The sequence below is a fragment of the Impatiens glandulifera genome, chromosome 2, assembly GCF_907164915.1.
Source record: "Impatiens glandulifera chromosome 2, dImpGla2.1, whole genome shotgun sequence".
In the NCBI taxonomy this organism is placed as follows: domain Eukaryota; kingdom Viridiplantae; phylum Streptophyta; class Magnoliopsida; order Ericales; family Balsaminaceae; genus Impatiens; species Impatiens glandulifera.
Window position 1 is genome coordinate 2,663,921 of NC_061863.1, and position 23,024 is coordinate 2,686,944.

The window sequence follows — 23,024 nt, forward strand, 5'->3', positions numbered from 1 at the left end:
AAGTTTCTCAACTTGGGAAAATATTTTTGAGGATCTAGGAATATTATGAATTGGTCATACTTGCTATGCGAAAAGATTCATGTTGTGTCAAATTAATGGATACAAATTCAACATTGAGAGACACGATGAAGGCTTAACAACTCAAAATAGTGGTGGTGTTGTTTTTGGTAACAATGATACCGAAACATTGTCCTACTTTGGAGTGTTGACATACATTATAGAAGTCAAATACTTTAGTGAAAGACGAGTGGTTCTTTTTAAATGCAAATGGTTTGATGTTCGTTGAAAAGATCAAAGAATAAAAATAGATAAACACAGTTTTATAAGTGTTAATGTGAACCGCACTTTGAAAAATCATAATCATGAACCGTTTATCTTAGCAAGTCAAGCTAGTCAAGCAAAACACGTCTTTTACGTTCCAGATATGGCATCAAGGCCGGGTTGGAAAATTATGACGACAAACCCACGTTATTCGAACATCTAATTAAGATTTATAGTATTTAATTTTAATTTAATTATTTAAATTATGTAACATCTTTTTTTGAACAGGGAAGATGACACATGAGCAGAAGCAATCAACTTATAGAGGAGACATGTCTGGGCAACTCGAGGATCTCTAAAGGAGAACCAATCTCCTCGAGACATGTGGCTCTAATGAGCCAAATGACACACCAGACCATGTAGATTCAACGTTTCTGGAGGCTGAGATGATGACGACATCATTCTCCCAGCCTACAAGTATATGTTATAATTCTTTGAATACATTAAAATTCAATTACTAATGTTGTCTAATACGATCTACATCAAAGAGAAAGGATCAGGGAAAATATAAGAACACTACCCTCTCGAAGTTGACCCTAGGTCAGAAAATAATAATAAAATTCTCGCCAAGTGGGAATGTGTGTTGCGACAACGGTACGACATGGTCCAGTCATATTGGGATCGTGGTTTGATACCCCACTATGATATCACATCGTTTGCTGCATTGGTCAGACTTGAGCTCCATCAACATAGAGCATCTTTGGAAGTTAATAAAGGTAAAATTTTAATATCTTATTTTATTAACTTTCATTCTCTAATACATAAAAATAATTAATGAATAACTTAATCTCGTGTCTTTGCAAAATCGTTTTGAGGTAGTGCCGGAACTTATAGAGCATTATCGGAATTAGATAATGGAACATGTTAAGGTGTCTTGGGATATGTTCTGATGTGATATCAACCAGAATCATGTTAAAGCTCACAATGGGAATGTAGCAGCTATCATAGCACACGTCCCAAATGAATATACAAAAGATGATTGGAATTATATTTTGGATCGCCAATTTCTCCGAGATGATTTCCTTGCGAATCTTTAAATTCTAAACTTTATACATCCTTGTTTACAATGTAACTAAGTATTAACTGATGTTTGGTAAGAAGTGAGAAAAATTCTAAAAATAGGAAGATTGTTCGATTGACACATCATACAAGGAGTGTGTCATTCTCTCAAGTGTCATAAAAAATGGTAAGTGTATTTATTCGAGAGTCAATAATATGTTAACTATATTTTGATAATTAACATTAACATTTAATCTTCACATGAGAGAACTATGGGTAAGGCACCATCACACATTGACCTTTTTTACGAGACACATAGTAGAAAAGGAACATGGGATGACTATACTCGTGTGATGGATCCACATGTACATGAGAAAATTATAAGTGTATTTCATATTTCTTTTACTTATTGATATTATAATTACCTAATCAACTTTTGTTTCATTTGTAGGATGCGATGTGTTAGACGCTTGAGAGAAAGCCCGATATGTCCGAATATGAGTTGACATAGAGCTTTTTTGAACGACAAGGGCACGAGAGAGTCATTGGAACAAAATTTGGGATGAGGCCCACCTAGTTTTTAGGAGATTTGTGGGGTGGAAGCCAATTGCAGCAGAAGGAGCAAGAGTTCGAACATTTGCGCACTGAATTATAAGCTGGGTATTCGAAAAGAGAACATCTGATGTCTATATTACATGAACAAGAAAATGTCATACATGAGCAAGCACTTGAGACACAAAGACAACTAGAAAGAAAAAGAGAATAATTCCAGAACCAGCTAGGGGCGTTTATGGCGAGATATCCTCCACCTCCACCTCTAGATCAGTTTGGTATATGATATATTATTTAGACTTGCTTTTTATCTTTTAGAAATTTGACTGGTATATAGGATTATTGTATTATTGTATTTTTGGATGATTGGAATTATGGTTTATTTGATGATTTCATTCTCTAGGCCGCATCTGATAAAGAGAGTTCATTCTTTTGGGTACTTGACTACGCTATTCTTCGCATAAAAATATTAATTTATGAATTTTAGTTTATTGGTATATAAAATTTGGTATTTTTATTTTGTGTATGATTTCTGTCTGAAATTATTTGATTTAAATAGGTAATAATCTGTTTACAACAATTTAATTTATTGAAAAAAGTCATAATCACCAAGAGCAATACACATATGCTCTCAGTAATTAATTAAGATCTTACCTGAGAGCCTTTCTTTAGCTCTCGGTAATTATTTAAGACCTTCGCTGAGAGCAAAGCCAATGTTTTCGATAATTGTTTAAGCCTTTCTCGGAGAGAAATGAGTGCTCTTAGTGATAATTTATCTCCGAGAGCTACAACTACTCTCGAAGATTATACTTTTTTCTTCACATATAGTCGTAATATCAAAACCTTGCAAGAGTATTTATCGTCCTCGATGAATACTATCACCGAAGGCATGTTGTCTTTCTCCGAGGGTTTATACTCTCGTTAAAAATAATTTTTTCACCAATGGTTGTAGTACGAAGACATAGTGATTTGAAAAAACTTCATTTTTATTTTATTTTTTAATTTAACCGTTTCAAAATTTATGGACGGGTCAACCCACAAATTAACAACATGATCCGTTTACTCTAATAAAACAAAAAATGTGTTGTAGTTAAGGATGACAATGGGAATGATCGGGGTGGAGAATGTGTTACCATCCCCGCCCCGTTTGGTTTAAGGAATCCCCGTAGAGCACTGTTATATTATATTCTTTAATAAAATTATATAAATAATTTTTTGTACTATATATATTGCAATATTATAATATTATAAATGAAATAGACTTAAAATTCTTATAAATTATGAAAAATAAATAAATATAATAGTGATGTTATATATTTAATTATGTTTATTGTGTTCGGGGTATAATTGAAGTAAGATCAGAGCGGAGTTGGAGGCGCGAATACAAATATCATCCCTGACCCTCCTTGATCCATTATCGGTCAAATTGGGGAAAAATTGCCCATAATGGGCAATTTGGGTTGAAAACCGCAAGAAAGTTTATAATTGTTATCCCTAGTTGTAGTGTAAGGACTATTAATTTTTGAAAAAATAATGGTTATATATCACATTTTTTCAAACAATGGTTTTCTCTTCTCCTTTGAAATGCGACTAATCTCTGCAGGTTAAACATATAACCCGCAAACATACTTAACCAATTAATTAAACGAGCAGAACTTGCCGCCTGACGGGTTCGAAATTGGAACTTTAAGAAAAATATTCACATCTTGTTACCGCTCAAGTAGGGATCGTATTTTTGTTAGTTTGGCTTTGTGAGATCACAAAAACATGTATTTATCATTTTATTAGTAATCAAATTTACATATAATTGTTTAAATTATGATTAAAAAATAATACGTGTGCCAAATAAAATAAATAAATTAAATTTATTTGAAAATACTTTATAGAACTGAATTTGAATGAATAATTATTTAAATTAAATATGTGATCTACTAATTTTAATTTTCAGGATATACATCTATATGAGATACTTCACATACAAATATTTTCAAAATAAACTTTTTAATTTTTTTCATTTAATTTTTTTTTGGAAAAACAGTTTAGTGCCATTTTATTAAAAAAACCCAAAAAAGGAAAAAAAAAATATAAAAGTTTAAGATCAGATCTAGACAATTTCTAAATTTGACAATGAAACAATAATTGAATTACAGAAAACAACAACAATCAATAAACGCCTAAAGCGTTTTTACTTTGATTCTACTTATAACTTTCTCAAACAAAATATCTCATATCTGGTAGAGTTTTATATTCTCCTCATTCATTTCGATTCCTCTTCAGGATTGAATGAGTGCATTTCCATATGAAGTTATATCTCCCCAAATATTTTCAACAGTTCTACTTCTTCCACTATGAGTTCTTGAATTTCTTTCTTTCTAGATATTGGAGATTACTGCTCCAAAGTAGCATTTCAGCATACTTACATAGAAGGATCTTTCTTTTGCTTTATTTTTCATCCACTCTTGGATTTCTTCCCATGTTCCTAGAAAGTTGATGATGTTCATGTTTGCAGCATACCTCCTCTAGATTTGTATTACAAAAGAGCATTCCCTAAATAAATTGTTTATGTTTTCCTCAACTACCGAACATAGGACATGGTTGATATCATGAATATTTATGTATTTTTGAATTCTTTTTTTGTTGTCAACATTTTTCTGTATACCAGCCAGAGAATAAATTGGTGACGAAGAATAATCTTTGGAGACCATACCACATTATGTCAATCTACCTCTTGTTCTAACTATTTCTCATGCTTTTCATGTAATGAACTTCTCGTTACTTTATGTTTTTTAGTATATTTCATTGAATTGCTTATGTCTCATTAGGTTTAAGATTCTATCACCTCCTGAAATGCGCCTCAGAAGTGAATCACATCTCTTTAAATTTTGATTTATGTTTAGAAAGCTTTTTCCAAATTAGCTTAATAAATTGATGGTAAATTAACAATATATTAATCTTTATAATATATATATGAAGTAAAAAAAATACTATAATAGATATTTTATAATATAATCTTATACAAAAATACATTCAATTTTAACTTTTCTTTTATTAATAATTATTTGTGACTTAAACGGTAACAAATCTATTGATCCATTTAAAAATAATTTTAAAGTTTTATGGTTTTAACTCTGGTATAAGGCTTTGAATAAAAAAATATTAATAAATTTATAAATATATAGTAATTTAATTATGTATTAAAATATTATGTCAATGAAATTAATATCCGAATACATGAATTTAAAAAAAATAATAACAAAAATTGATAATTTTTTCCCTACGTACTCTCATGATAATTTTTTAGCACTAGATTAAACTTTTCATCTCGAATTTTTGGAATTCGAATAACACTTTTCAGTTGTTGGTGAGTCATTTTCTACTCATACCTTTTGATCTTTTGATTGTGTTGATGAATATGATATTTTTTAGTCTATGTTTGTTCCCTTATTAACAATAAAAGAGACAAATTATTCGATCCCAAGTTATTTTTAATATTTTCAATAAAGAATTATTAAAACTAATTTGTATATAGAGATCTAACTATATATTCTCTCATTGTATGAATTTTAGTTCGGTAATATAGGTAAATGATTCATTATCATTTGACAACATCTTTTACGACATTGTTTATCAATTCTCGACCAAGGATACTTTTAATTGTCGCTTAAATATTTAGCAGAGATTATTCTAATATTGTTCCATTGTTTATCAAAATTGTATACTTGTTGAAAATTTTAATTTTTAAATTGTTCATACAATTTGATATTTAAACTATCAGTTGTTTAGATTGATTTTATAAATATTATTTTTTTATCTTAATTATTTTTTCATATTTAACTCTGAATTGAATTTAATGAGAACTAACAAAATTAATATTCAATTGTAGTATTTAATAAAATGTTAGCTAGCTTCCTATTAAAAAAATAATAATAAAAAAATCATCCAAGTCTACTTAATCCTAACTCAATTTCAACTCATATTTACCTTGCTACATAAAGTTTTTTTAAATGAAAATCTATATAATAAATGAAAAGAGAAACTTGTTTTGATGACAATGTTTGAGGATAGTATATATATATATATATATATATATATATATATATATATATATATGTTTTCTTTCTTAGGGATAAAGGAAATGAATTAAAAATTATACTTCTTCAATATGGTATATATATTCGGATATTCCATTTAGTCTTAAATGGCAAATTGGCATCTAAGTTTAATTATATATTAAATCATGAGCTCCTCGATGTTTGATATTTTTATTTAATTTTTTATCTTTTTAATTTTTTTCAATACTAATTTAGGATGAGCCTTTTAACCATTACTTCACTTTTATTTAAGACATTATAAGTCCAAATATGACCTTTGGTATCTTATAAGTCGCAAGGCATTATAAGTTCGAATATTACCTTTTAGTATCTTAAAAATCACAATTATGAATGAAACTTTTAGATTTTTGTAAAAAGAAAATATTTGATAAAATTAGGTTATTTAAGATTTGTTTAAGATAAATTGATAAAATATTATTTTATTCAAAATTTACATTTAATAAAAATAAAGTTAGATATTTTAATATTTTATTAATAAATTAAAATGATTTGGAGAAGTTTTTTTTAAATGTAAAAGAAACTAAAACAAAGATCAAAATAATCAACATCAAACTAAGTCTATTGATACATCAAGTTTACTAAAATATTGAAATTCGGATATCATGTTTAATATATAAACCAAAAACAAATTTGAGAATTCAATTCAAATAATAATAATAAATAATTTATTAGCATTAAATAATTTATTTGTATAATTTGGGAAGAAAATTTAGGAAAAGGAATTTAAGAGAATGACGTGGCGTAATAATTTTTTTTTAAAAAAAACTCTTTCTTTTCTCTTTTATCACACTTTTTTTTTCCTAAACGAATAAGGTGATGTCACTCCATTTCATCTCCCAAATTTCTTTGGTTATCGCTCTACAATATAATGATATTGTCACAAACAGACAAAAAAAAATAAAAAAAATCATGTTATATTTAAGATTAATTCCTTATCTTTTCTATATATTAATATATATATATATATTTATTTATTTATTGGCTGTGATTTCACAAATATAATTTGTTTTCAAAATTTCTCAAAACAAAAATTATAAGATTTTTTGTTTATATTTGATTGAGAAGTGTGATGGAATTAAATGAATTTTTTTGTAGGTAAAAAATAAATGAAAACTTTATTAACTATTACAAAAAAAAATTGTCACAATTGTTTTGGTTAAATTAAAAAAATTTAAGATTCAAATAACTTTGGATTATTTCTAAGTGAAAAATGACTTTGTTACAAAATCAAAAGTTTAGAGTTCGATTTTCATTTAAAAAAGTAAAAATTAAAATTATAAGTAAGATAGGTTTATATTAACTTACTACATTAATAATAATAATAATAAATTAATTAAAAAAAACTCGAAGTAAAGATTTGTACTTCATACTTTATTTTCTTATTGTTTTAGATGGTCCCAAATTAAATATCTAATTTGTAAACTTTTAAGGAGTATTCCTTTCATCTATATATATGCCTTATCTTACTTTTTCCAACATAGAAATGAAACTATTTGAAAGCAATTTTTTTGTCTTGTATGTGATTGTTATTTTTTCAATTACTATAGTAAGTTCAATTATTTTTAAAAATATTATCAATAATATTTTTAAGAAATAAACAAATGATTTCAAATTTGTATATGAAATCTCCTTAAGTGTAATAAATAAAGAAACATGATTTAAATAAAACGACAAAAACAATTACAATAAAACATAGATAAAATACATATACTGAATCTACATTCTCACCCACAAACAAAAATAAAATAAAAAGACACCATACAATTAAAGTCAAAACCAAATTACATCCACTACCAAATTCAAACAAAGAATAAAAATCAGCATACAATCTATACAAAATATGAAAAAGAATAAAAAGAATAATTTAGTTTTATATTTGATAGTTAATATATATTATTTAAATTAATGATAATTTTTAAATATAAAAAATAGTATAATTTTAGAGAATTGTGGTGGATTTAACTGAGTAAATCATAGCTAGTTGTGAGTTAGTTTAAAAAAACTATGGGAATACTAGTATAAATTGTTTTTTTAATATGGGTATATTAAATAATAATAACAAACAATTATTTAAAATATTTAATTAAAAAAATAAGATATATATATTTAAACTAAAAAATATTTTTAAAGATATTTGTATTAGGATAATTTAAAAACTGTTAGACACATAATTTTTTTTTAAAAAAAGTTTGGTATCATGATTTTAACTAATTAGTAATATTAAGATAATACTAATTAGTATTAACACCTAGAATATTATGGAAAATTATTTAAAAATAAAATAAATTATTTTATTGTATCATTTAATTATAATTAAATATTATCATTTTTAATTAAAATATATAAATATTTTTTAAATTATAAATATTATAATAAATATAAAATTACTATAAGTACCAACCAAACTTATAAATGGAAAATAAAATTTATAAATTAAAAATGGTTTTCAATTAAAGTGGTTAATGTCAGAAATGCATCTAAAAATTATTTCTTAAAATTCAAATTTAACTTCAACTCTAAACTTATAGACATTTCCACAAATGAAAACCATAGTTTGTTTAATTTCAACCCCTTCATTTGGACATGATTTTGTATATATTCACTGTTGTCATTTATTTTGAATGTGAAAAATCTACCATCCAAAAAATATAATAATTTCATAATTTTCTTTCGATTAAATCGAACATTTTCCAATACTTTAAATATAGCTATTTGTTTGTTTAATTCATTTATGATATTTTTTTATTATAATTTCTTTTAATATTTTGTTATTTTCTATTGTAGATATTACATTCACCTTTTTACTGTAGTTTCAATTTTAAATGTAAATTTCAACGTCTTAAGCTATAAATATAAGGTTAAAAACAAATAAAAATCATACAAAAATATTTCAATAATATTAATTAAGTGTGTTTATTTTATTTTCAATAAATCTAATTATTTGATGTAAAGTTATTTGAATTTAATTAAAATAATTCCTTATCACATTCAGTAATATGCATTAATTAATTTATCAGTTAAAATATTTATATAAAATTCAATTAGTCTAAATAATTCAATTATTCGCTTTAATAATATTTTGAATTAATAATCCTAATTTTGTAGGATAACCTCAAACCAAGGATCTCTAAGAGCTTGTTTGATGTTGTTTTTTATACTAAATAAACGTGTATATCATATTTTTTACAATCAATTAATCAATTTATAGATAAAAATATTTTTACTTTATTTTTATAAATTTGAAATAAATTTACATTATTGTAACTCAACTAAATAAAATCTAAACAACTTATTTATTTATAAAAAAAAATAACTTAGTAAATTTTTTCAAATAACCCAACCTTAAACATGATCTTAGAGCTTGTTTGATATTGATATTTTTTATGGAATTTTTACCCAAAATTCAATATTTTACCTCATTTCACTTAATTTATTTTATCACTCATTTTATCCATCAAAACACTAAAATATTTTTAATTATCATATTCTCTTTTATCTTTCTATCTCATTTATTTAGAGGATAAATAGTAATTAAAGTTTAAAGAATTAGTTTTTTTTAAGTAAATTAAACAATTAAAATTTTACCCAAAACCCATATAAAACCCAAGATCAAACAAGCTCTTAGTATTTTTATTTTTTTTTTAAATTATTAATCTGGAAAACCCAAAATCATACCTGTTAAAAAGGATGGAAAATGTTGGAAAAAACGAAAAAAGGGATAACAAAAAACAATAATAACGTACACCATAAGTTTGTGTTCCTTAAATAAAAAGGACAATTAGTTTTATGTGAAGTGCACATGAGCTTGTTTGGATCTCTATAAAGATGTATGGGAGAAACAACTGTGCCCATCTTATTGGGAAAGCTGTTGGCTAACTTTTTTGTCTACACGGTGCTTAGTTTGATTTCACTTTTAAATCAAAACAAAATTTATTTTTAAAAATGATCATTTTAACAAGAAACAATAATACGATTATCTTCAAATTTATTTTGAAAAACAACTGTCTATATGGTTAGTTTAATAGTTAAAAACTTAATTATTCTTTGAGAACTTTCCGTGTTCATTAATTTTATGATTTTTGTGGTTTTTTTTAAGGATATAATGCTAATTACTACCATTTTTCATAATATATTTTGATCATTTAAAAAATAAAATTCTTATAATTCTTATGAAAAATATTTTGATATTAATTATAAGCTGTAACTAAATTATTTATATTTTTAATTTTAATCATAATTGAATAGTCTATTTGTCCCTCAATCTTATACATTTAGACATATTTGTTAAATTTAGGAAAAACAATACTTTAAATCTCGAGTTTGACCTCCTAAAAAAATCATAGAAAATTCTCATTAGATAATATAATTATTGTAAACTAGCGAGATTTTCGTATATTTATACGATTAAAAACAAAATAACAAAATTATTATAATCATATACAATCAACTATAACACTCCTTCTATTAACTCACTTTCGTCGACTAACATATTCTTTATTATCCAACCATCTCCTCTTACCGACCTTTATCAACTCACTTTGGTCAACCAACAATTTTATTCTCAATACTTATTAACTCACTTCTGTCAACCAACATATTCCTTATTACTCAATTATCTCATTTTTATCGATTTTTATCAACTCACTTCGGTCAACCATCATATTCTTTATTATTCAATCATCTCCTCTTTATCGGCCTTTACCAACTCACTTCGATTCAATTCGATCAACCAACATATTCTTTATTATCAAATTATCTCACTTTTACCGACCTTTATCAATTCACTTCGGTCAACCAACATATTCCTTATTACCCAACCATCTTCCCTTTTTACCGACATTTATGAACTCATTTCCGTCAAACAACAATCACTTACCAACTCACTTCCATTCAATCTTATTCTCACTCACTTACCAACTCACTTCCGTGATCCAACATATTCATTATTCCCTCTTTAAGATTATTACAAATTTGTACCGGGTGAAATTTGAACACTCAATCTTTATTATGTATAATGAACACTTAACTATCACACCACTTAAGATTGTTAATTTTTATTTTATAATTTTGTGTATGAATATATAATTGATATGACTAATTATATATATATATATATATAATTATGAGAAAATAAATATATATATATATTAAATTATATAAACGAATTAAAAATATTATTAATTTAGTTGTTTAAAATGTTGAAGTTATATTATTAGAAATAACATACGTTCATCAATTTTGAAGTTGAATTTAAAATATAAAGTGTTATTAGTCTAGTTGATTAAAATGCTCAACTTATATTGTGAGTTTGTAAGTTTGAAACTTGTGTATATCACATTTTTTATTTAATTTTTTAAGTTTATGGGTCGGTGGGCCAATGACCTGACCTAAGTATTAATCTACTCCCACATACATATCCAGTTAACCAAAATTTATTCAATTGACATTGACATAATATGAATATTTCATCTATTAAGGTATTTTTTACTATGTACATCTTTTTTGATAAAGTATTAACAAGAGTCATCTGTGCTCAAGTAGAGATAAACAGAAGATAGATAATGGTTGATTCTTGAGTCGTATCCAAAGGCATGTATATTGCCATAGGAGTACCTTGTTAGAGGTGGAAGGAGCTAATTCAGACAAAAAAAAGGTCAGAAGGATAGATAGAGGCCCCGAGCCAAACCAATGGGAAAATTGAGGCGACGGTGGCGGCTCTAAAAGACTTTTCAGTCAAGATCTGTTTTTTTTAGCGGATGATCAGGGAAAGCACCCGTTCTTACTAAACTATGCGATCACCCCTCTAACCAAACCGAAGAAAGTTAGGAGTGTAACAAGTCGTATGTACGACTTGAAGGGAGATCTTTCATATCTTTTGAGAACCACCCTACAATATGGAGTAAAAAAGTCAAAATAAGTGATTTTAGCCCTTATAAAAAGAAAACTGATTCTTGAACCCCTTTCACGCTCATGTCATGTCGAGGCCCTAAATGAATAAGAAATGGACAGCAAAGGGAATCAATGATTCTTATTCGATTGAGTTGAAGCTAACAACATGTCGATTACACTCCGGAGGTTAGTAAGAAGGACAATGTCCATAAAGATAATTCGGCCTACCAGCGAAGCAATTGGTACTTGATTGGTTGGGGGCGGTTTGGTTTCGTGCAAGGCCCTTAGAGTAAACCAATGAATGTCCCTTGCACCTTAGGGTCATATATTCCTAGACTCATCTGCCCTTGCCAACTCTTTTAGGTATTTCTTTTGTCCCTTTCAGACGATAAAAAAAAAGAAATGGTTAATATATTCAAAATAATTAAGATCTCTCAACAACAATTCATCATTGAAAACGCAAAGTCGAACATGAGCGAACACGAGCTTTTTCCCAAACATTATGTCTAATACTAATTGAAAAATATTGTCCGCCATAAAACTTACATTCTTCTTAAACTAAAATTAAATTATTCTAAATTAATGATAGTTTTTTTGTTTTTATGGTCAATTGGAGAATTAGAGTTGTGATACCAATAATAAATATTAAAAAACTTTAAGTTTGAATAAAAATAATTACAAATATTCATTGAGCAATTAAAAAAAATATTAGTATTCAAATATTAATTTTCAATTTTATCGCACAAACACAAATATATTTTAAAATTTTATAACTTAACACAATTCTTAAATTTTTACAATGAGAAATTTTCTTTTAAGAGAAATGAGTATTACAATACCACCAAATAAGGCAATAACTTCTTAAGCATGTAGAATATATTCCATAACAACTAAACAAACCAAATGTTAAAAAAGTTTTGCCTTACAATAGATTTGTTTTTCTTTCAAATCAACTTTCCCATCAAAGATTTTAGTATTAAAAACAAACACACATAACAATCTGTCTTACTTCACGTTATCTTGACAATATAATAGTTTGTCAACAAGGAATTCACATTATCTTAGACAATTTAATAGTTTGTCAACAAGGGAATTCCCATTAGGGTATCACGATTTTTCCGAACTTAAGTAAGAACACACTCATTTAATTGATCTTAAATAATTGAGTGTCATTTTTTTATGTAAGAAGTTAACATTATCCAGGTAATATTTCCATTTCAATTTAAATTTCACTTTAATTTAGAGTATTTTATCTGATAAACAAATTCTTGACAATTAATCTTAATACATTAACACATTATCAAATCTTACATCAATTAAATATCTTATAATCAAAATCAAACAAAATTATTTAAAAATATTTTCATATAACTCATAACCATCAGAATAAATGAATAAATGAGTAAATTTGGCTTTGGAATAATAAAAAAAAACTTTATTCAATTCTATGTCTTAAAATCTCTCATTGACCAAAAAGTAATTTTATTCAATTCTCTTGGCTTAAAATCTCTATTCAATTCTCTGGCTTAAAATCTCTCATTCGAATGACACTTGTTCAACAATGACAGAGTTTCCGAGAATCTAGTCTGAATTGACCCAACATCGGAATGTAATACTATACTTTCAAATTACCTAACTCTAACAATTGTGAGTAAACCATATGTTCAAATTACCCGTTTTTAAATGGTTCGAGGTGAAGATTTAAACCCTGAAAATATGAGTTTATGTACTCTACCCTTAACTTCGAGTATTCACCATACATTGAGACTATTTAACCCTAACAATTGGGATTATAGTAAACTTCCTGGTCACAAAATCAAATACACCCTTATCAAACAATTGAAAAAAAGACAATTGTTAACAAATGTAAGATGGTGAAGAACCTGAAAATCGAACACACATGTATGGGCATAAATTAATGACCTCGTGTTTGATGAGAAGAGTGTTGTTGTATTCAGTCTGAGAGTCAACACGTGAAGACCATAATTCCACTTGTTTGTATTCTCTAGAGATGAAATGATGGGCTGGGCTTCCCCCACCAAAATATAAAAATTATAAAATAATAAAAAAAAAGGAGATATGGGTTGAGATTCACGATCTCATCCTCTTTTCTCTCTCTTCTTCTTCTTCTTCTTTCACCTTCTTCTTCTTTCTGCTGCCATGGCCGATTAAAAAACTTTATCTTTTACCAAATCTCGATTACAGTACATCTGTAACTTTCCATTTTTAATATGAACAAATCCGTACACATCCATGGATAAAGAAAGCTTAAGCTTCCATTCCCAGATTATTTAAATACCTAACCGACTTCGATTTCAGGTAACATTATTATCTTTCAAATATTATATTTTTATAATCGATTCGATCAGCCCATACGGTTCAACGAATCAGACTTCATCTATGTGCCATTATCTTTTTCTTTCTTTCTTTCTCTCTCCTCCTCTTTTCTTTTCCATGGATGCAAACAAGATCACCAGCTCGGTGCCCTCCTTTGTAGCTCGAGCTATCCAGTACTTTCTATTAATAGAATAATATTTTACACTCATACATGTCTGCTATTTGTATCGGCAAGTGTCAATTTCTAGTTTATGTCAATCCTAACCCGCCTTTATAAATCACCCCAACTCTCTTCTTCTTCTTTCTCATCATATCATGGCTATTCCAATTTCCCTCTGTTCATCACTTGATCTGGTTTAAAAGGTTGGTCTTTTATCCATCTCTCTTTTTGAAGAACAAAGGGTTTAGTTTAATTTGCTTAGAATCTTCTGGGTTTTTTTTTTTTTTGCAGATTGCTTTGCTTTGTTTTAGTTTCCCTCTTCTAGCTAGTTCATCTTCGCTTGATCTGGTTTCATTTGATTAAAAGGTCAGTCTTTTTTCCTCTGTTTCTTGATTTCCTTTTGTGGGTTTTTGCAGATTTGTTGAAATTTGTATGAATTGGTTGAATTTCGTTGCAGGTTTGGTTAAATATGTCAAACCCTAGGCCAACCCAGTCATCAGCAAGCTCAGGACGATCCAAACATAGTGCAAGAATCATCGCTCAAACGTCAGTCGATGCGAAACTTCACGCCGATTTCGAATCTTCTGGAAGTTCATTCGATTACTCAAGTTCAGTAAGAGTTACAGGTGCTCTGGATGGAGATCAACCGCCGAGATCCGACAAAGTCACGACGGCGTACCTTCATCAAATTCAAAAGGGTACACAAATCCAACCCTTTGGCTGTTTACTAGCACTTGATGAGAATACTCAAAAAATAATAGCATATAGTGAAAATGCACCTGAAATGTTAACCATGGTTAGTCACGCCGTCCCTAGTTTCGGTGAACATCCGGTTCTAGGGATTGGAACCGATGTCAAAACCATCTTCACTGGTCCGAGTGCTTCGGCTTTACAAAAGGCGTTAGGGTTTGGGGAGGTTTCTCTTCTTAACCCGATTCTAGTCCATTGTAAGACGTCTGGAAAGCCCTTTTATGCAATCCTCCATCGTGTCACCGGAAGTTTGATCATTGATTTCGAACCTGTTAAGCCCCACGAAGTTCCAATGACGGCTGCCGGAGCTCTTCAATCGTATAAACTCGCAGCGAAAGCGATCACCCGTTTGCAATCTTTACCTAGCGGGAGTATGGAGAGGCTATGTGATACAATGGTGCAAGAAGTTTTCGAATTGACCGGTTATGACCGTGTGATGATTTATCGATTTCACGATGACGATCACGGGGAAGTCATCTCCGAGGTAACCAAACCGGGGTTAGAACCTTACCTCGGTTTGCATTATCCCGCGACCGATATTCCTCAAGCGGCTCGGTTTCTGTTCATGAAGAACAAGGTTAGAATGATTTGCGATTGTCGCGCAAAACATGTTAAGGTTCTTCAAGATGATAAGCTCCCCTCCGATTTGACGTTGTGCGGGTCGACTCTACGTGCCCCGCACACATGTCATTTGCAATACATGGAGAACATGAACTCGATCGCATCCCTCGTGATGTCGGTTGTGGTAAATGAGGACGATGAGGATGTCGGGGAGGCTTCGGATACCACACAAAAGAGGAAGAAGCTATGGGGTTTGGTCGTGTGCCATAACCTGACCCCCCGTTTCGTTCCTTTCCCTTTACGTTACGCGTGCGAGTTTCTCGCGCAAGTTTTCGCGATCCACGTGAATAAGGAGTTGGAATTGGATAATCAAATTATCGAGAAGAACATCCTCCGAACACAAACCTTACTATGCGACATGCTCATGCGCGATGCTCCTTTGGGGATAGTATCTCAAAGCCCGAACGTTATGGATCTTGTTAAATGCGATGGCGCGGTCTTACTCTACAAGACAAAGATATACAAGCTCGGGGTAGCCCCTAGCGACCCGCAAATTCGCGATATCGTTTCTTGGCTAACCGAATACCACATGGACTCGACCGGGCTTAGTACCGATAGTTTGTACGATGCAGGCTTCCCCGGGGCTCTTTCTTTAGGCGATACAGTTTGTGGGATGGCGGCCGTGAGGATAACTTCGAATGATCTGCTGTTTTGGTTTCGATCTCACACGGCCGCAGAGATTCGATGGGGCGGTGCAAAACACGAACCTGGTGAGAAAGACGACGGTCGAAGGATGCACCCGAGGTCTTCGTTTAAGGCTTTTCTCGAGGTTGTTAGGAGGAGAAGCATGCCTTGGAGGGATTACGAGATGGATGCGATCCATTCGTTGCAGCTTATATTGAGGAATGCATCGAAAGAGATTGAACCGATGAATTGTCCGACGAATACGATTCAGACAAAGCTGAATGATCTTAAGATCGAGGGGATTCAGGAGTTGGAAGCAGTTACTAGAGAAATGGTTCGTTTGATTGAAACAGCGACGGTCCCGATCTTGGCAGTTGATGTAAACGGGATGGTGAATGGATGGAATCTGAAAATCGCTGAGTTGACAGGTTTGACGGTTGAAAAGGCGATTGGCAAACATTTAATCACACTTGTTGAAGATTCTTCCACTTCTATAGTTGAAAAGATGATGAACTCCGCCACGGAAGGTATTTTGCATTCTTCGACTCCTATAGTCCAAAATAATCTACTTTTCGTTGAACAATATCCTTTGTGTACGCTCTTATATAGGTAAAGAGGAGCAAAACGTCCAATTCGAGATAAAAACGCATGGGACAAGGCGAGATCAAGGTCCGATCTGCTTGATCGTTAACGCTTGCGCGAGTAGGGACCTAAACGAGAATGTCGTGGGTGTTTGTTTCGTTGCTCAAGATGTAACAAGCCAAAAAACAGTCATGGACAAGTTCACCCGCATAGAAGGAGACTACAAAGCCATAGTTCAAAATCCTAACCCTTTGATTCCTCCAATATTCGGAACCGACGAATTCGGTTGGTGTTCCGAATGGAACCCAGCCATGGCCAACATATCGGGTTGGGACAGAGACGAGGTCATGGACAAAATGCTCCTCGGAGAGGTTTTCGGTACTCAAAGGGCGTGTTGTCGTCTAAAGAACCAAGAATCTTTCGTTAACCTCGGAGTAGTCCTAAACAAGGCTATGTCGGGTCGAGAATGCGAGAAAGTCTCGTTTGGTTTCTTTTCTCGCAGCGGAAAATACAGCGAGTGCTTGCTTTGTGTGAGCAAGAAACTCGATAGGGAAGGAGCGGTTACAGGTGTGTTCTGTTTCTTGCAGCTGGCTAGCCATGAATTGCAGCAAGCTCTTCATTTCCAGCGATTAACCGAGCAAACCGCGACGAAACGACTAAAATCCTTGGCTTATTTAAGGAGGCAGGTCAGGAATCCTCTCTCCGGGATCATATTTGCTCGGAAGATGCTGGAAGGAACCGATATGGTACAAGAACAATCCGACCTTCTTAGTAACAGCGCCCAATGCCAACGTCAACTCAATAAAGTTCTCGAAGATACCGATCTCGACAGTATCATAGACGGGTAATGCTAATAATTTATTCAATAAACAAGAAAAAATGAAGAAAAATCGATGGATTATATGGAATTTGTTTTAATTAACAGGTATTTGGATCTCGAAATGGTTGAGTTTACTCTCCATCAAGTGTTGGTTGCGGCTATTAGTCAAGTTATGATGGCTAGCCGAGGGAAGGGAATTCGTATTGCAAACGACTTAGCCGAAGACATCATGTCCGAAACTCTCTATGGAGATAGCCTTCGGCTTCAACAAGTTCTAGCCGATTTCCTTTCATTGGCAGTTAATTATACCCCAAATGGCGGCCAGCTCAGCATTTCGGCGCGCTTGACCAAGGATCGGCTTGGCGACTCTGTTCAGCTCGCTCATTTAGAATTCAGGTAAAACAATTAAATCATCTACTAAAATACCCTTATTTACGTTTTCTTATTTATGTAACTAAGCACATGTTTGAAACGACAGGATATCCCACGCTGGAGGGGTGCCTGAGGAGTTGTTGAACCAGATGTTTGGGCACGAAGGAGAGCAATCGGAAGAAGGAATAAGTCTTCATGTGTGCAGGAAGCTCGTGAGGCTCATGAATGGAGATGTTCAGTATTTGAGAGAGGCAGGTAGGTCCACTTTCATTGTGGCGGTTGAGCTCGCGGCGGCTAGTAAGACTCGTGGTTGATTTTGTCTTCGTGTTTAATGTTTGTTTGTTGTTGTTTTTGTTGTTGTTTATGTAAGCTGCTGGATAATTTGTAAATATTTTGGTTTATGCATGGTCATCTTTTTCAGTTATATTCCAACTTGTTCAATTTGAATGTCTTGTGTGGCAGTTGATTTAGTTAGCATGATAGATTTGAATATCTAATTTTAGGGTTTTAGCTTACAACTCATTAAATTGAATTGACTCACTAAGTTCTATTATAGTTTAGATATAATACAAAAACAGAAGTGGTGAAATTTTAAGGAAGTTGTGAGCTAGGTTAGATTAAACTTAAATTACACTTAAAAATGTTATAGGTTAATATACATTTAACATTAATATATTCATATATTATTCTTGCAATATACTTTGTATTAAGTAATTAAAACATATAAATTATATCATTATACATTTTTATTAAATTAAACAAAATAGATACACATGACAACTTAATAGATATGTTTCAATTCAACAACTTTATAGAGAAAGCAACTTAAAAGATGCCATTTTTTTACATTAAAATTCACCAATTTTTTTATATCTTTTGATTGTGTTTAAAATCAATACAAGCACATTAATCGTCCCACTTCCAAATTGAGTCTACTCATTTACGCATAAGTAAAGCTCTCGGATTCTCTCTCGGAATCAGGTAAACATCCGGCCTCGCTATGCCTTCGTCGTCAGCGAAAAACGCTACCTGCATATAGAACAATTTTTGTAACAAAAGACCGAAATTAAATAGTTATGTCAAAACAATATTCTTTTACATCAATTTCATCGAATGTTTTACTAATAACATAATACATACCTTTGGACGATCACATTTGGGATCATATTTTCGAACCGCGAATTTAGTCCGCCTGCTTTGCGACAAGCGATGAGGACTCAAGTAAGATGAGATCTTCGGAGAAGCATGCGTTTGTCGTACCTAAAAAAATTATTTATTTACTTTTAAAATTAGCTTAACCAGGTTAAGGTAGTTCAAGCGACAAGAAAAGGCCAAAACTCGGGTGGTTTGAATTATAAAAATAAAACCTTACAGGTATGGTCGATATTCCATAGTGAACAATGGGCAAGATTCCAAAAGGGTTAGCATTGCTCTCTGTAACTAACCTGATAAGAAATAATATTTGCATTGTTAGTAAAATTGAAAAGGTTCAATCTTTAGGGTTCATCTTTTATCTTCTTTCAAAGCTTACCAGCAGCAGCTGGCTGCAGAAGAAGAAGAATGAATGAATCTGTGTAAGCAGAATGGTCTGAGAAAAAGAAATCATACTGTTGTTCTTGATTAATATTCTTTTGATCAAGGAATATGTTAGATTTAACTTCATTGCCTGTTAAATCTTCAAAACCAGAAGAAAGATCCAATCTTGATGGATCTTTTGTCTTCGTCGTCGCCTGAATTAAGTCGAATCCGGCGAACGTGCCGGAAACTTTTGCCGGAGGTGAAAAGAAGGATGACAATGGGGAGAAACTATTGGAAATAACTGAAGAAGTTGATGATCCGGTTATGGTGGAAAGGATTGAAAACGATGAACCATATACCGGAGAAGACGACTCTTTATTGCCTGAAGAAAACGCCGGCGGCAAAAAAGTGGTCGGCGGCGGAGGCGGCGGCATTGAACCTGTAACTCGACAAAGATCTTTATCTTCCCATCTCAATTCTTCGTGACTTTTAAGGTTATAAACAGGCATGCCGGAAATAGAAATCATTTTACCAACACATTTCTTTCCTCTCCAATCTAGTTCATCGATAGAAGTCGAATTATAAGCCACGCCGCCGTCTTTTCTTTCCGACAACGGCGGCGCCGGAGTACCTCTACTATCATTTGGCTGCCGGAAAGCCGATTCGAAAGGTTTAAACTGATTATGAAATGACCCATAACCTGAAATTACAAGAACAGAAGATCCTGTCAATGAAAACATCAAAATAAACATGAAATTAAAGAATTTGATGAATCAGTAAAAGAAACTCTACCGTAGGGATTAGAATCTGGGCGACCGAATGCCGCGAAACCCGAAAGGCCTAACGTTCCATGGCCGGTTTTCTTGGATTCAGCTGCAAAAACAGGAAAAATCTTTCAAAATGATTCAAATTTGAAATGATGAATTAAAACAGGAGAAAAAATGGAGCTTTACCGGAAGAGGTGGTGGTGTTGGCGGGAAACATGATCAGTTTATTTGGGACAGTAGAGTAGAATAGAATAGAATGAGAATGAATATGATTGAATTCGTTTCTCATAGTCCATATTATATAACCGTTAAAACAGAGTAGCTTAAGATTGAAGCCGTTGTAGCTTAAGATTAACGCTCACACGGCTAGGTCAACGGTTAGTCTTTGTATAGTAGAATTATTGTCTTGTTAGTCTTTGTAGAATTTTCTAGATGCATTTTTTTTTTTTAGCAAGTTTAACTAAAATTGTATTTTTATTTTTAATTTTGAAATTTGATAAACATGTATATTATTTTTATATTTATTATATTATTTATAATTTAAAAATATATTTTTATTTAATTAATTAAAAATGATAAAATTTAATTATACAATAAAAATAATTTTAAAGATTTTTAATATTAATTAATCAAATAATAATATTATTCTAAATACACTCAGATTCTTTTCCCTCGAGAGACCATGAATATTGAGCCCTTTCGTATAGTTGGATTACATGAAAGGATATTGCTTAGTGGGGGCACAAAATTGTTATTTCTTTTTCCTCAGATATTTTGGGTTGGCAATATATGAATTCCTTTGAGGGTGATTATTATTATATATTGTTTGTGGAGATTGTTTCTTAAGACCTCTTAGGGTAGAAGTTTTGGAATTTTAAATTTTAATTTCGTTTTTGGACGGGGTGTCATGAATGGAAATTTTGATGAATATATGCATGAAAAAATGAGGTATTACTATTAGTCGTTATAGAATATGCTGTGAAAATGTGAAGATAACGCATCACTTACTTTTGCATTTTAAAGGAGTGACTACGATTTGGAGTCTACTTTCGAATATGATTGACATTAAGTGAGTGATGCCCGAGTTAAAGATCGTCAGTTGTTATAATATTTAGATAGAAGTTGCGAGTTCGGTTGTATTGTATCAATAAGTCCCTATCTTAATTATTTTCTGATAGACTATTTAATTCAAAAGTAATCGTACAACGTTTAGTGATCGTTGTCAACTAATGTGTTTATTTCACAACACTATTATTATAACGATAAGGAAAATCTCTTCTAGAATATCGGTAGAGACGGTCAGTGAATTTATTGATCTTCTTAAGAATTTTCAAGCTCGTTAACATTAAATTGTATGTTATGCTTCTTCGTTGGTTAGAAATTTTGACTTATATTTGTATTGTTGCTCTTAAATGGTTAATCTTATTATTATATTTTGGTAGTGTTGGATGAATATTCATATTTTTATATTATTTTTATCGTTTACCCAAACTATCATTTATATCCTATAACATATATTTGTTTATAAAAAAAGAAATATCATTTTTGAACTTTATATTCTTAATCAACCTATTTTGATTATTTTATTTATAAAAAAATATATATAATTTTTTATGCTAAACCTTAAACTTTAAATCTTAAACCCTAAATCCTAAATCATAAACTCTTTATCCACCCATCTTAATCAACCCAGTTTTGGTCTGTAATGATAGGGGGAACGAAACATTTGCAGGGAATGAGGCAGCGAAGGACGTGGAGTGCTGAATAGAAGGACGTGGAGTGCTGAATAGACTTTATTTTCATTAATAATTTTCTCTCACTTCTCACTATTTATCTTTTTCTCTCTCTATATTAATTAAGAAGCATTCCATAAAAAAAATAATTTGTATTATTAAAAAATACTTAATAATTAATCTCTTTAATTTTTATTATCATAAACATATTTTTTTAAAATTCAATTAATTAATTATATCATCTATTAATTTAATAATATATATTAATAATAATAAATTATTAATCATTTTACTCAACGAATTAATTCTCTTTTTTAAACTCTTAATTAAAAGTACGAGGGCCAGGTCGTACACCACAAAGAGAAAACAATATGTTATTGAACAAATTGTGAAGAAATCAATTACAAAGGCTGGAAAAAAAGGTTTAATTTATTATGTTTTAGACAATTATTTTTAGTATTAAATTATATTATTTTTATTCTAAATTATATATTGTTTCTAATTTGTCTTGTAGATTTGAAATTTTGTTGACGATAGAAGACTAGTGAAAACTATTATTGCGATGAGATGATTAAAGATAATTTATCAATTATATTATGTTGTTTGATTTTGTAAAAGTAGATTTTATAATACATTTTTGACCATATTTTTTTGGTAAATTTATTTTATATTTTGGATCATGTTTTTTTGTTACTTTAATTTGATTATGTAATTTATTAATATAAAATAGTAAATTAACTCAATTAAATATTTTTAATTAAATATAACACAATTAATTATTATTTATTTTAATTTGAGTAATTTTTATTATTGAAAATAAATTTTACTTTTTTTCAATAAAAAGAAAATAAAATTTATTTTTTTTCA

General features: G+C 30.3%; 2 protein-coding genes across 2 annotated transcripts; one reads left to right on the forward strand and one right to left on the reverse strand.

Annotated features, from left to right (window-relative positions):
* The first annotated feature begins 14,055 nt into the window (after positions 1-14,055).
* LOC124927158 (phytochrome A1) lies at positions 14,056-18,580 on the forward strand. Its single transcript, XM_047467519.1, has 6 exons — positions 14,056-14,573; positions 14,662-14,736; positions 14,828-16,892; positions 16,975-17,791; positions 17,873-18,163; positions 18,246-18,580. The coding sequence occupies exons 3-6, from the start codon at positions 14,840-14,842 to the stop codon at positions 18,451-18,453; spliced, it is 3,369 nt and encodes a 1,122-aa protein (XP_047323475.1). The 5' UTR covers positions 14,056-14,573; positions 14,662-14,736; positions 14,828-14,839; the 3' UTR covers positions 18,454-18,580.
* Positions 18,581-18,877: 297 nt separating this feature from the next.
* LOC124927872 (nuclear pore complex protein NUP98A-like) lies at positions 18,878-20,691 on the reverse strand. Its single transcript, XM_047468363.1, has 6 exons — positions 20,611-20,691; positions 20,450-20,530; positions 19,748-20,357; positions 19,512-19,584; positions 19,280-19,399; positions 18,878-19,168 (listed from the first exon to the last, which is right to left on the reverse strand). Exons 1-6 carry the CDS (start codon positions 20,639-20,641, stop codon positions 19,076-19,078), a joined length of 1,008 nt encoding a protein of 335 aa, XP_047324319.1. The 5' UTR covers positions 20,642-20,691; the 3' UTR covers positions 18,878-19,075.
* Between the last annotated feature and the right edge of the window lie 2,333 nt (positions 20,692-23,024).

Coding starts and splice junctions, on each gene's coding strand:
- LOC124927158 (XM_047467519.1), top strand. CDS start 14,840: ATGTCAAACCCTAGGCCAACCCAGTCATCAGCAAGCTCAGGACGATCC. Junction 16,893..16,974: donor GATGAACTCCGCCACGGAAG/GTATTTTGCATT, acceptor GCTCTTATATAG/GTAAAGAGGAGCAAAACGTC. Junction 17,792..17,872: donor CTCGACAGTATCATAGACGG/GTAATGCTAATA, acceptor TTTAATTAACAG/GTATTTGGATCTCGAAATGG.
- LOC124927872 (XM_047468363.1), bottom strand. CDS start 20,641: ATGTTTCCCGCCAACACCACCACCTCTTCCG. Junction 19,400..19,511: donor ATGGAATATCGACCATACCT/GTAAGGTTTTAT, acceptor TAATTTTTTTAG/GTACGACAAACGCATGCTTC. Junction 19,169..19,279: donor CCAAATGTGATCGTCCAAAG/GTATGTATTATG, acceptor TTCTATATGCAG/GTAGCGTTTTTCGCTGACGA.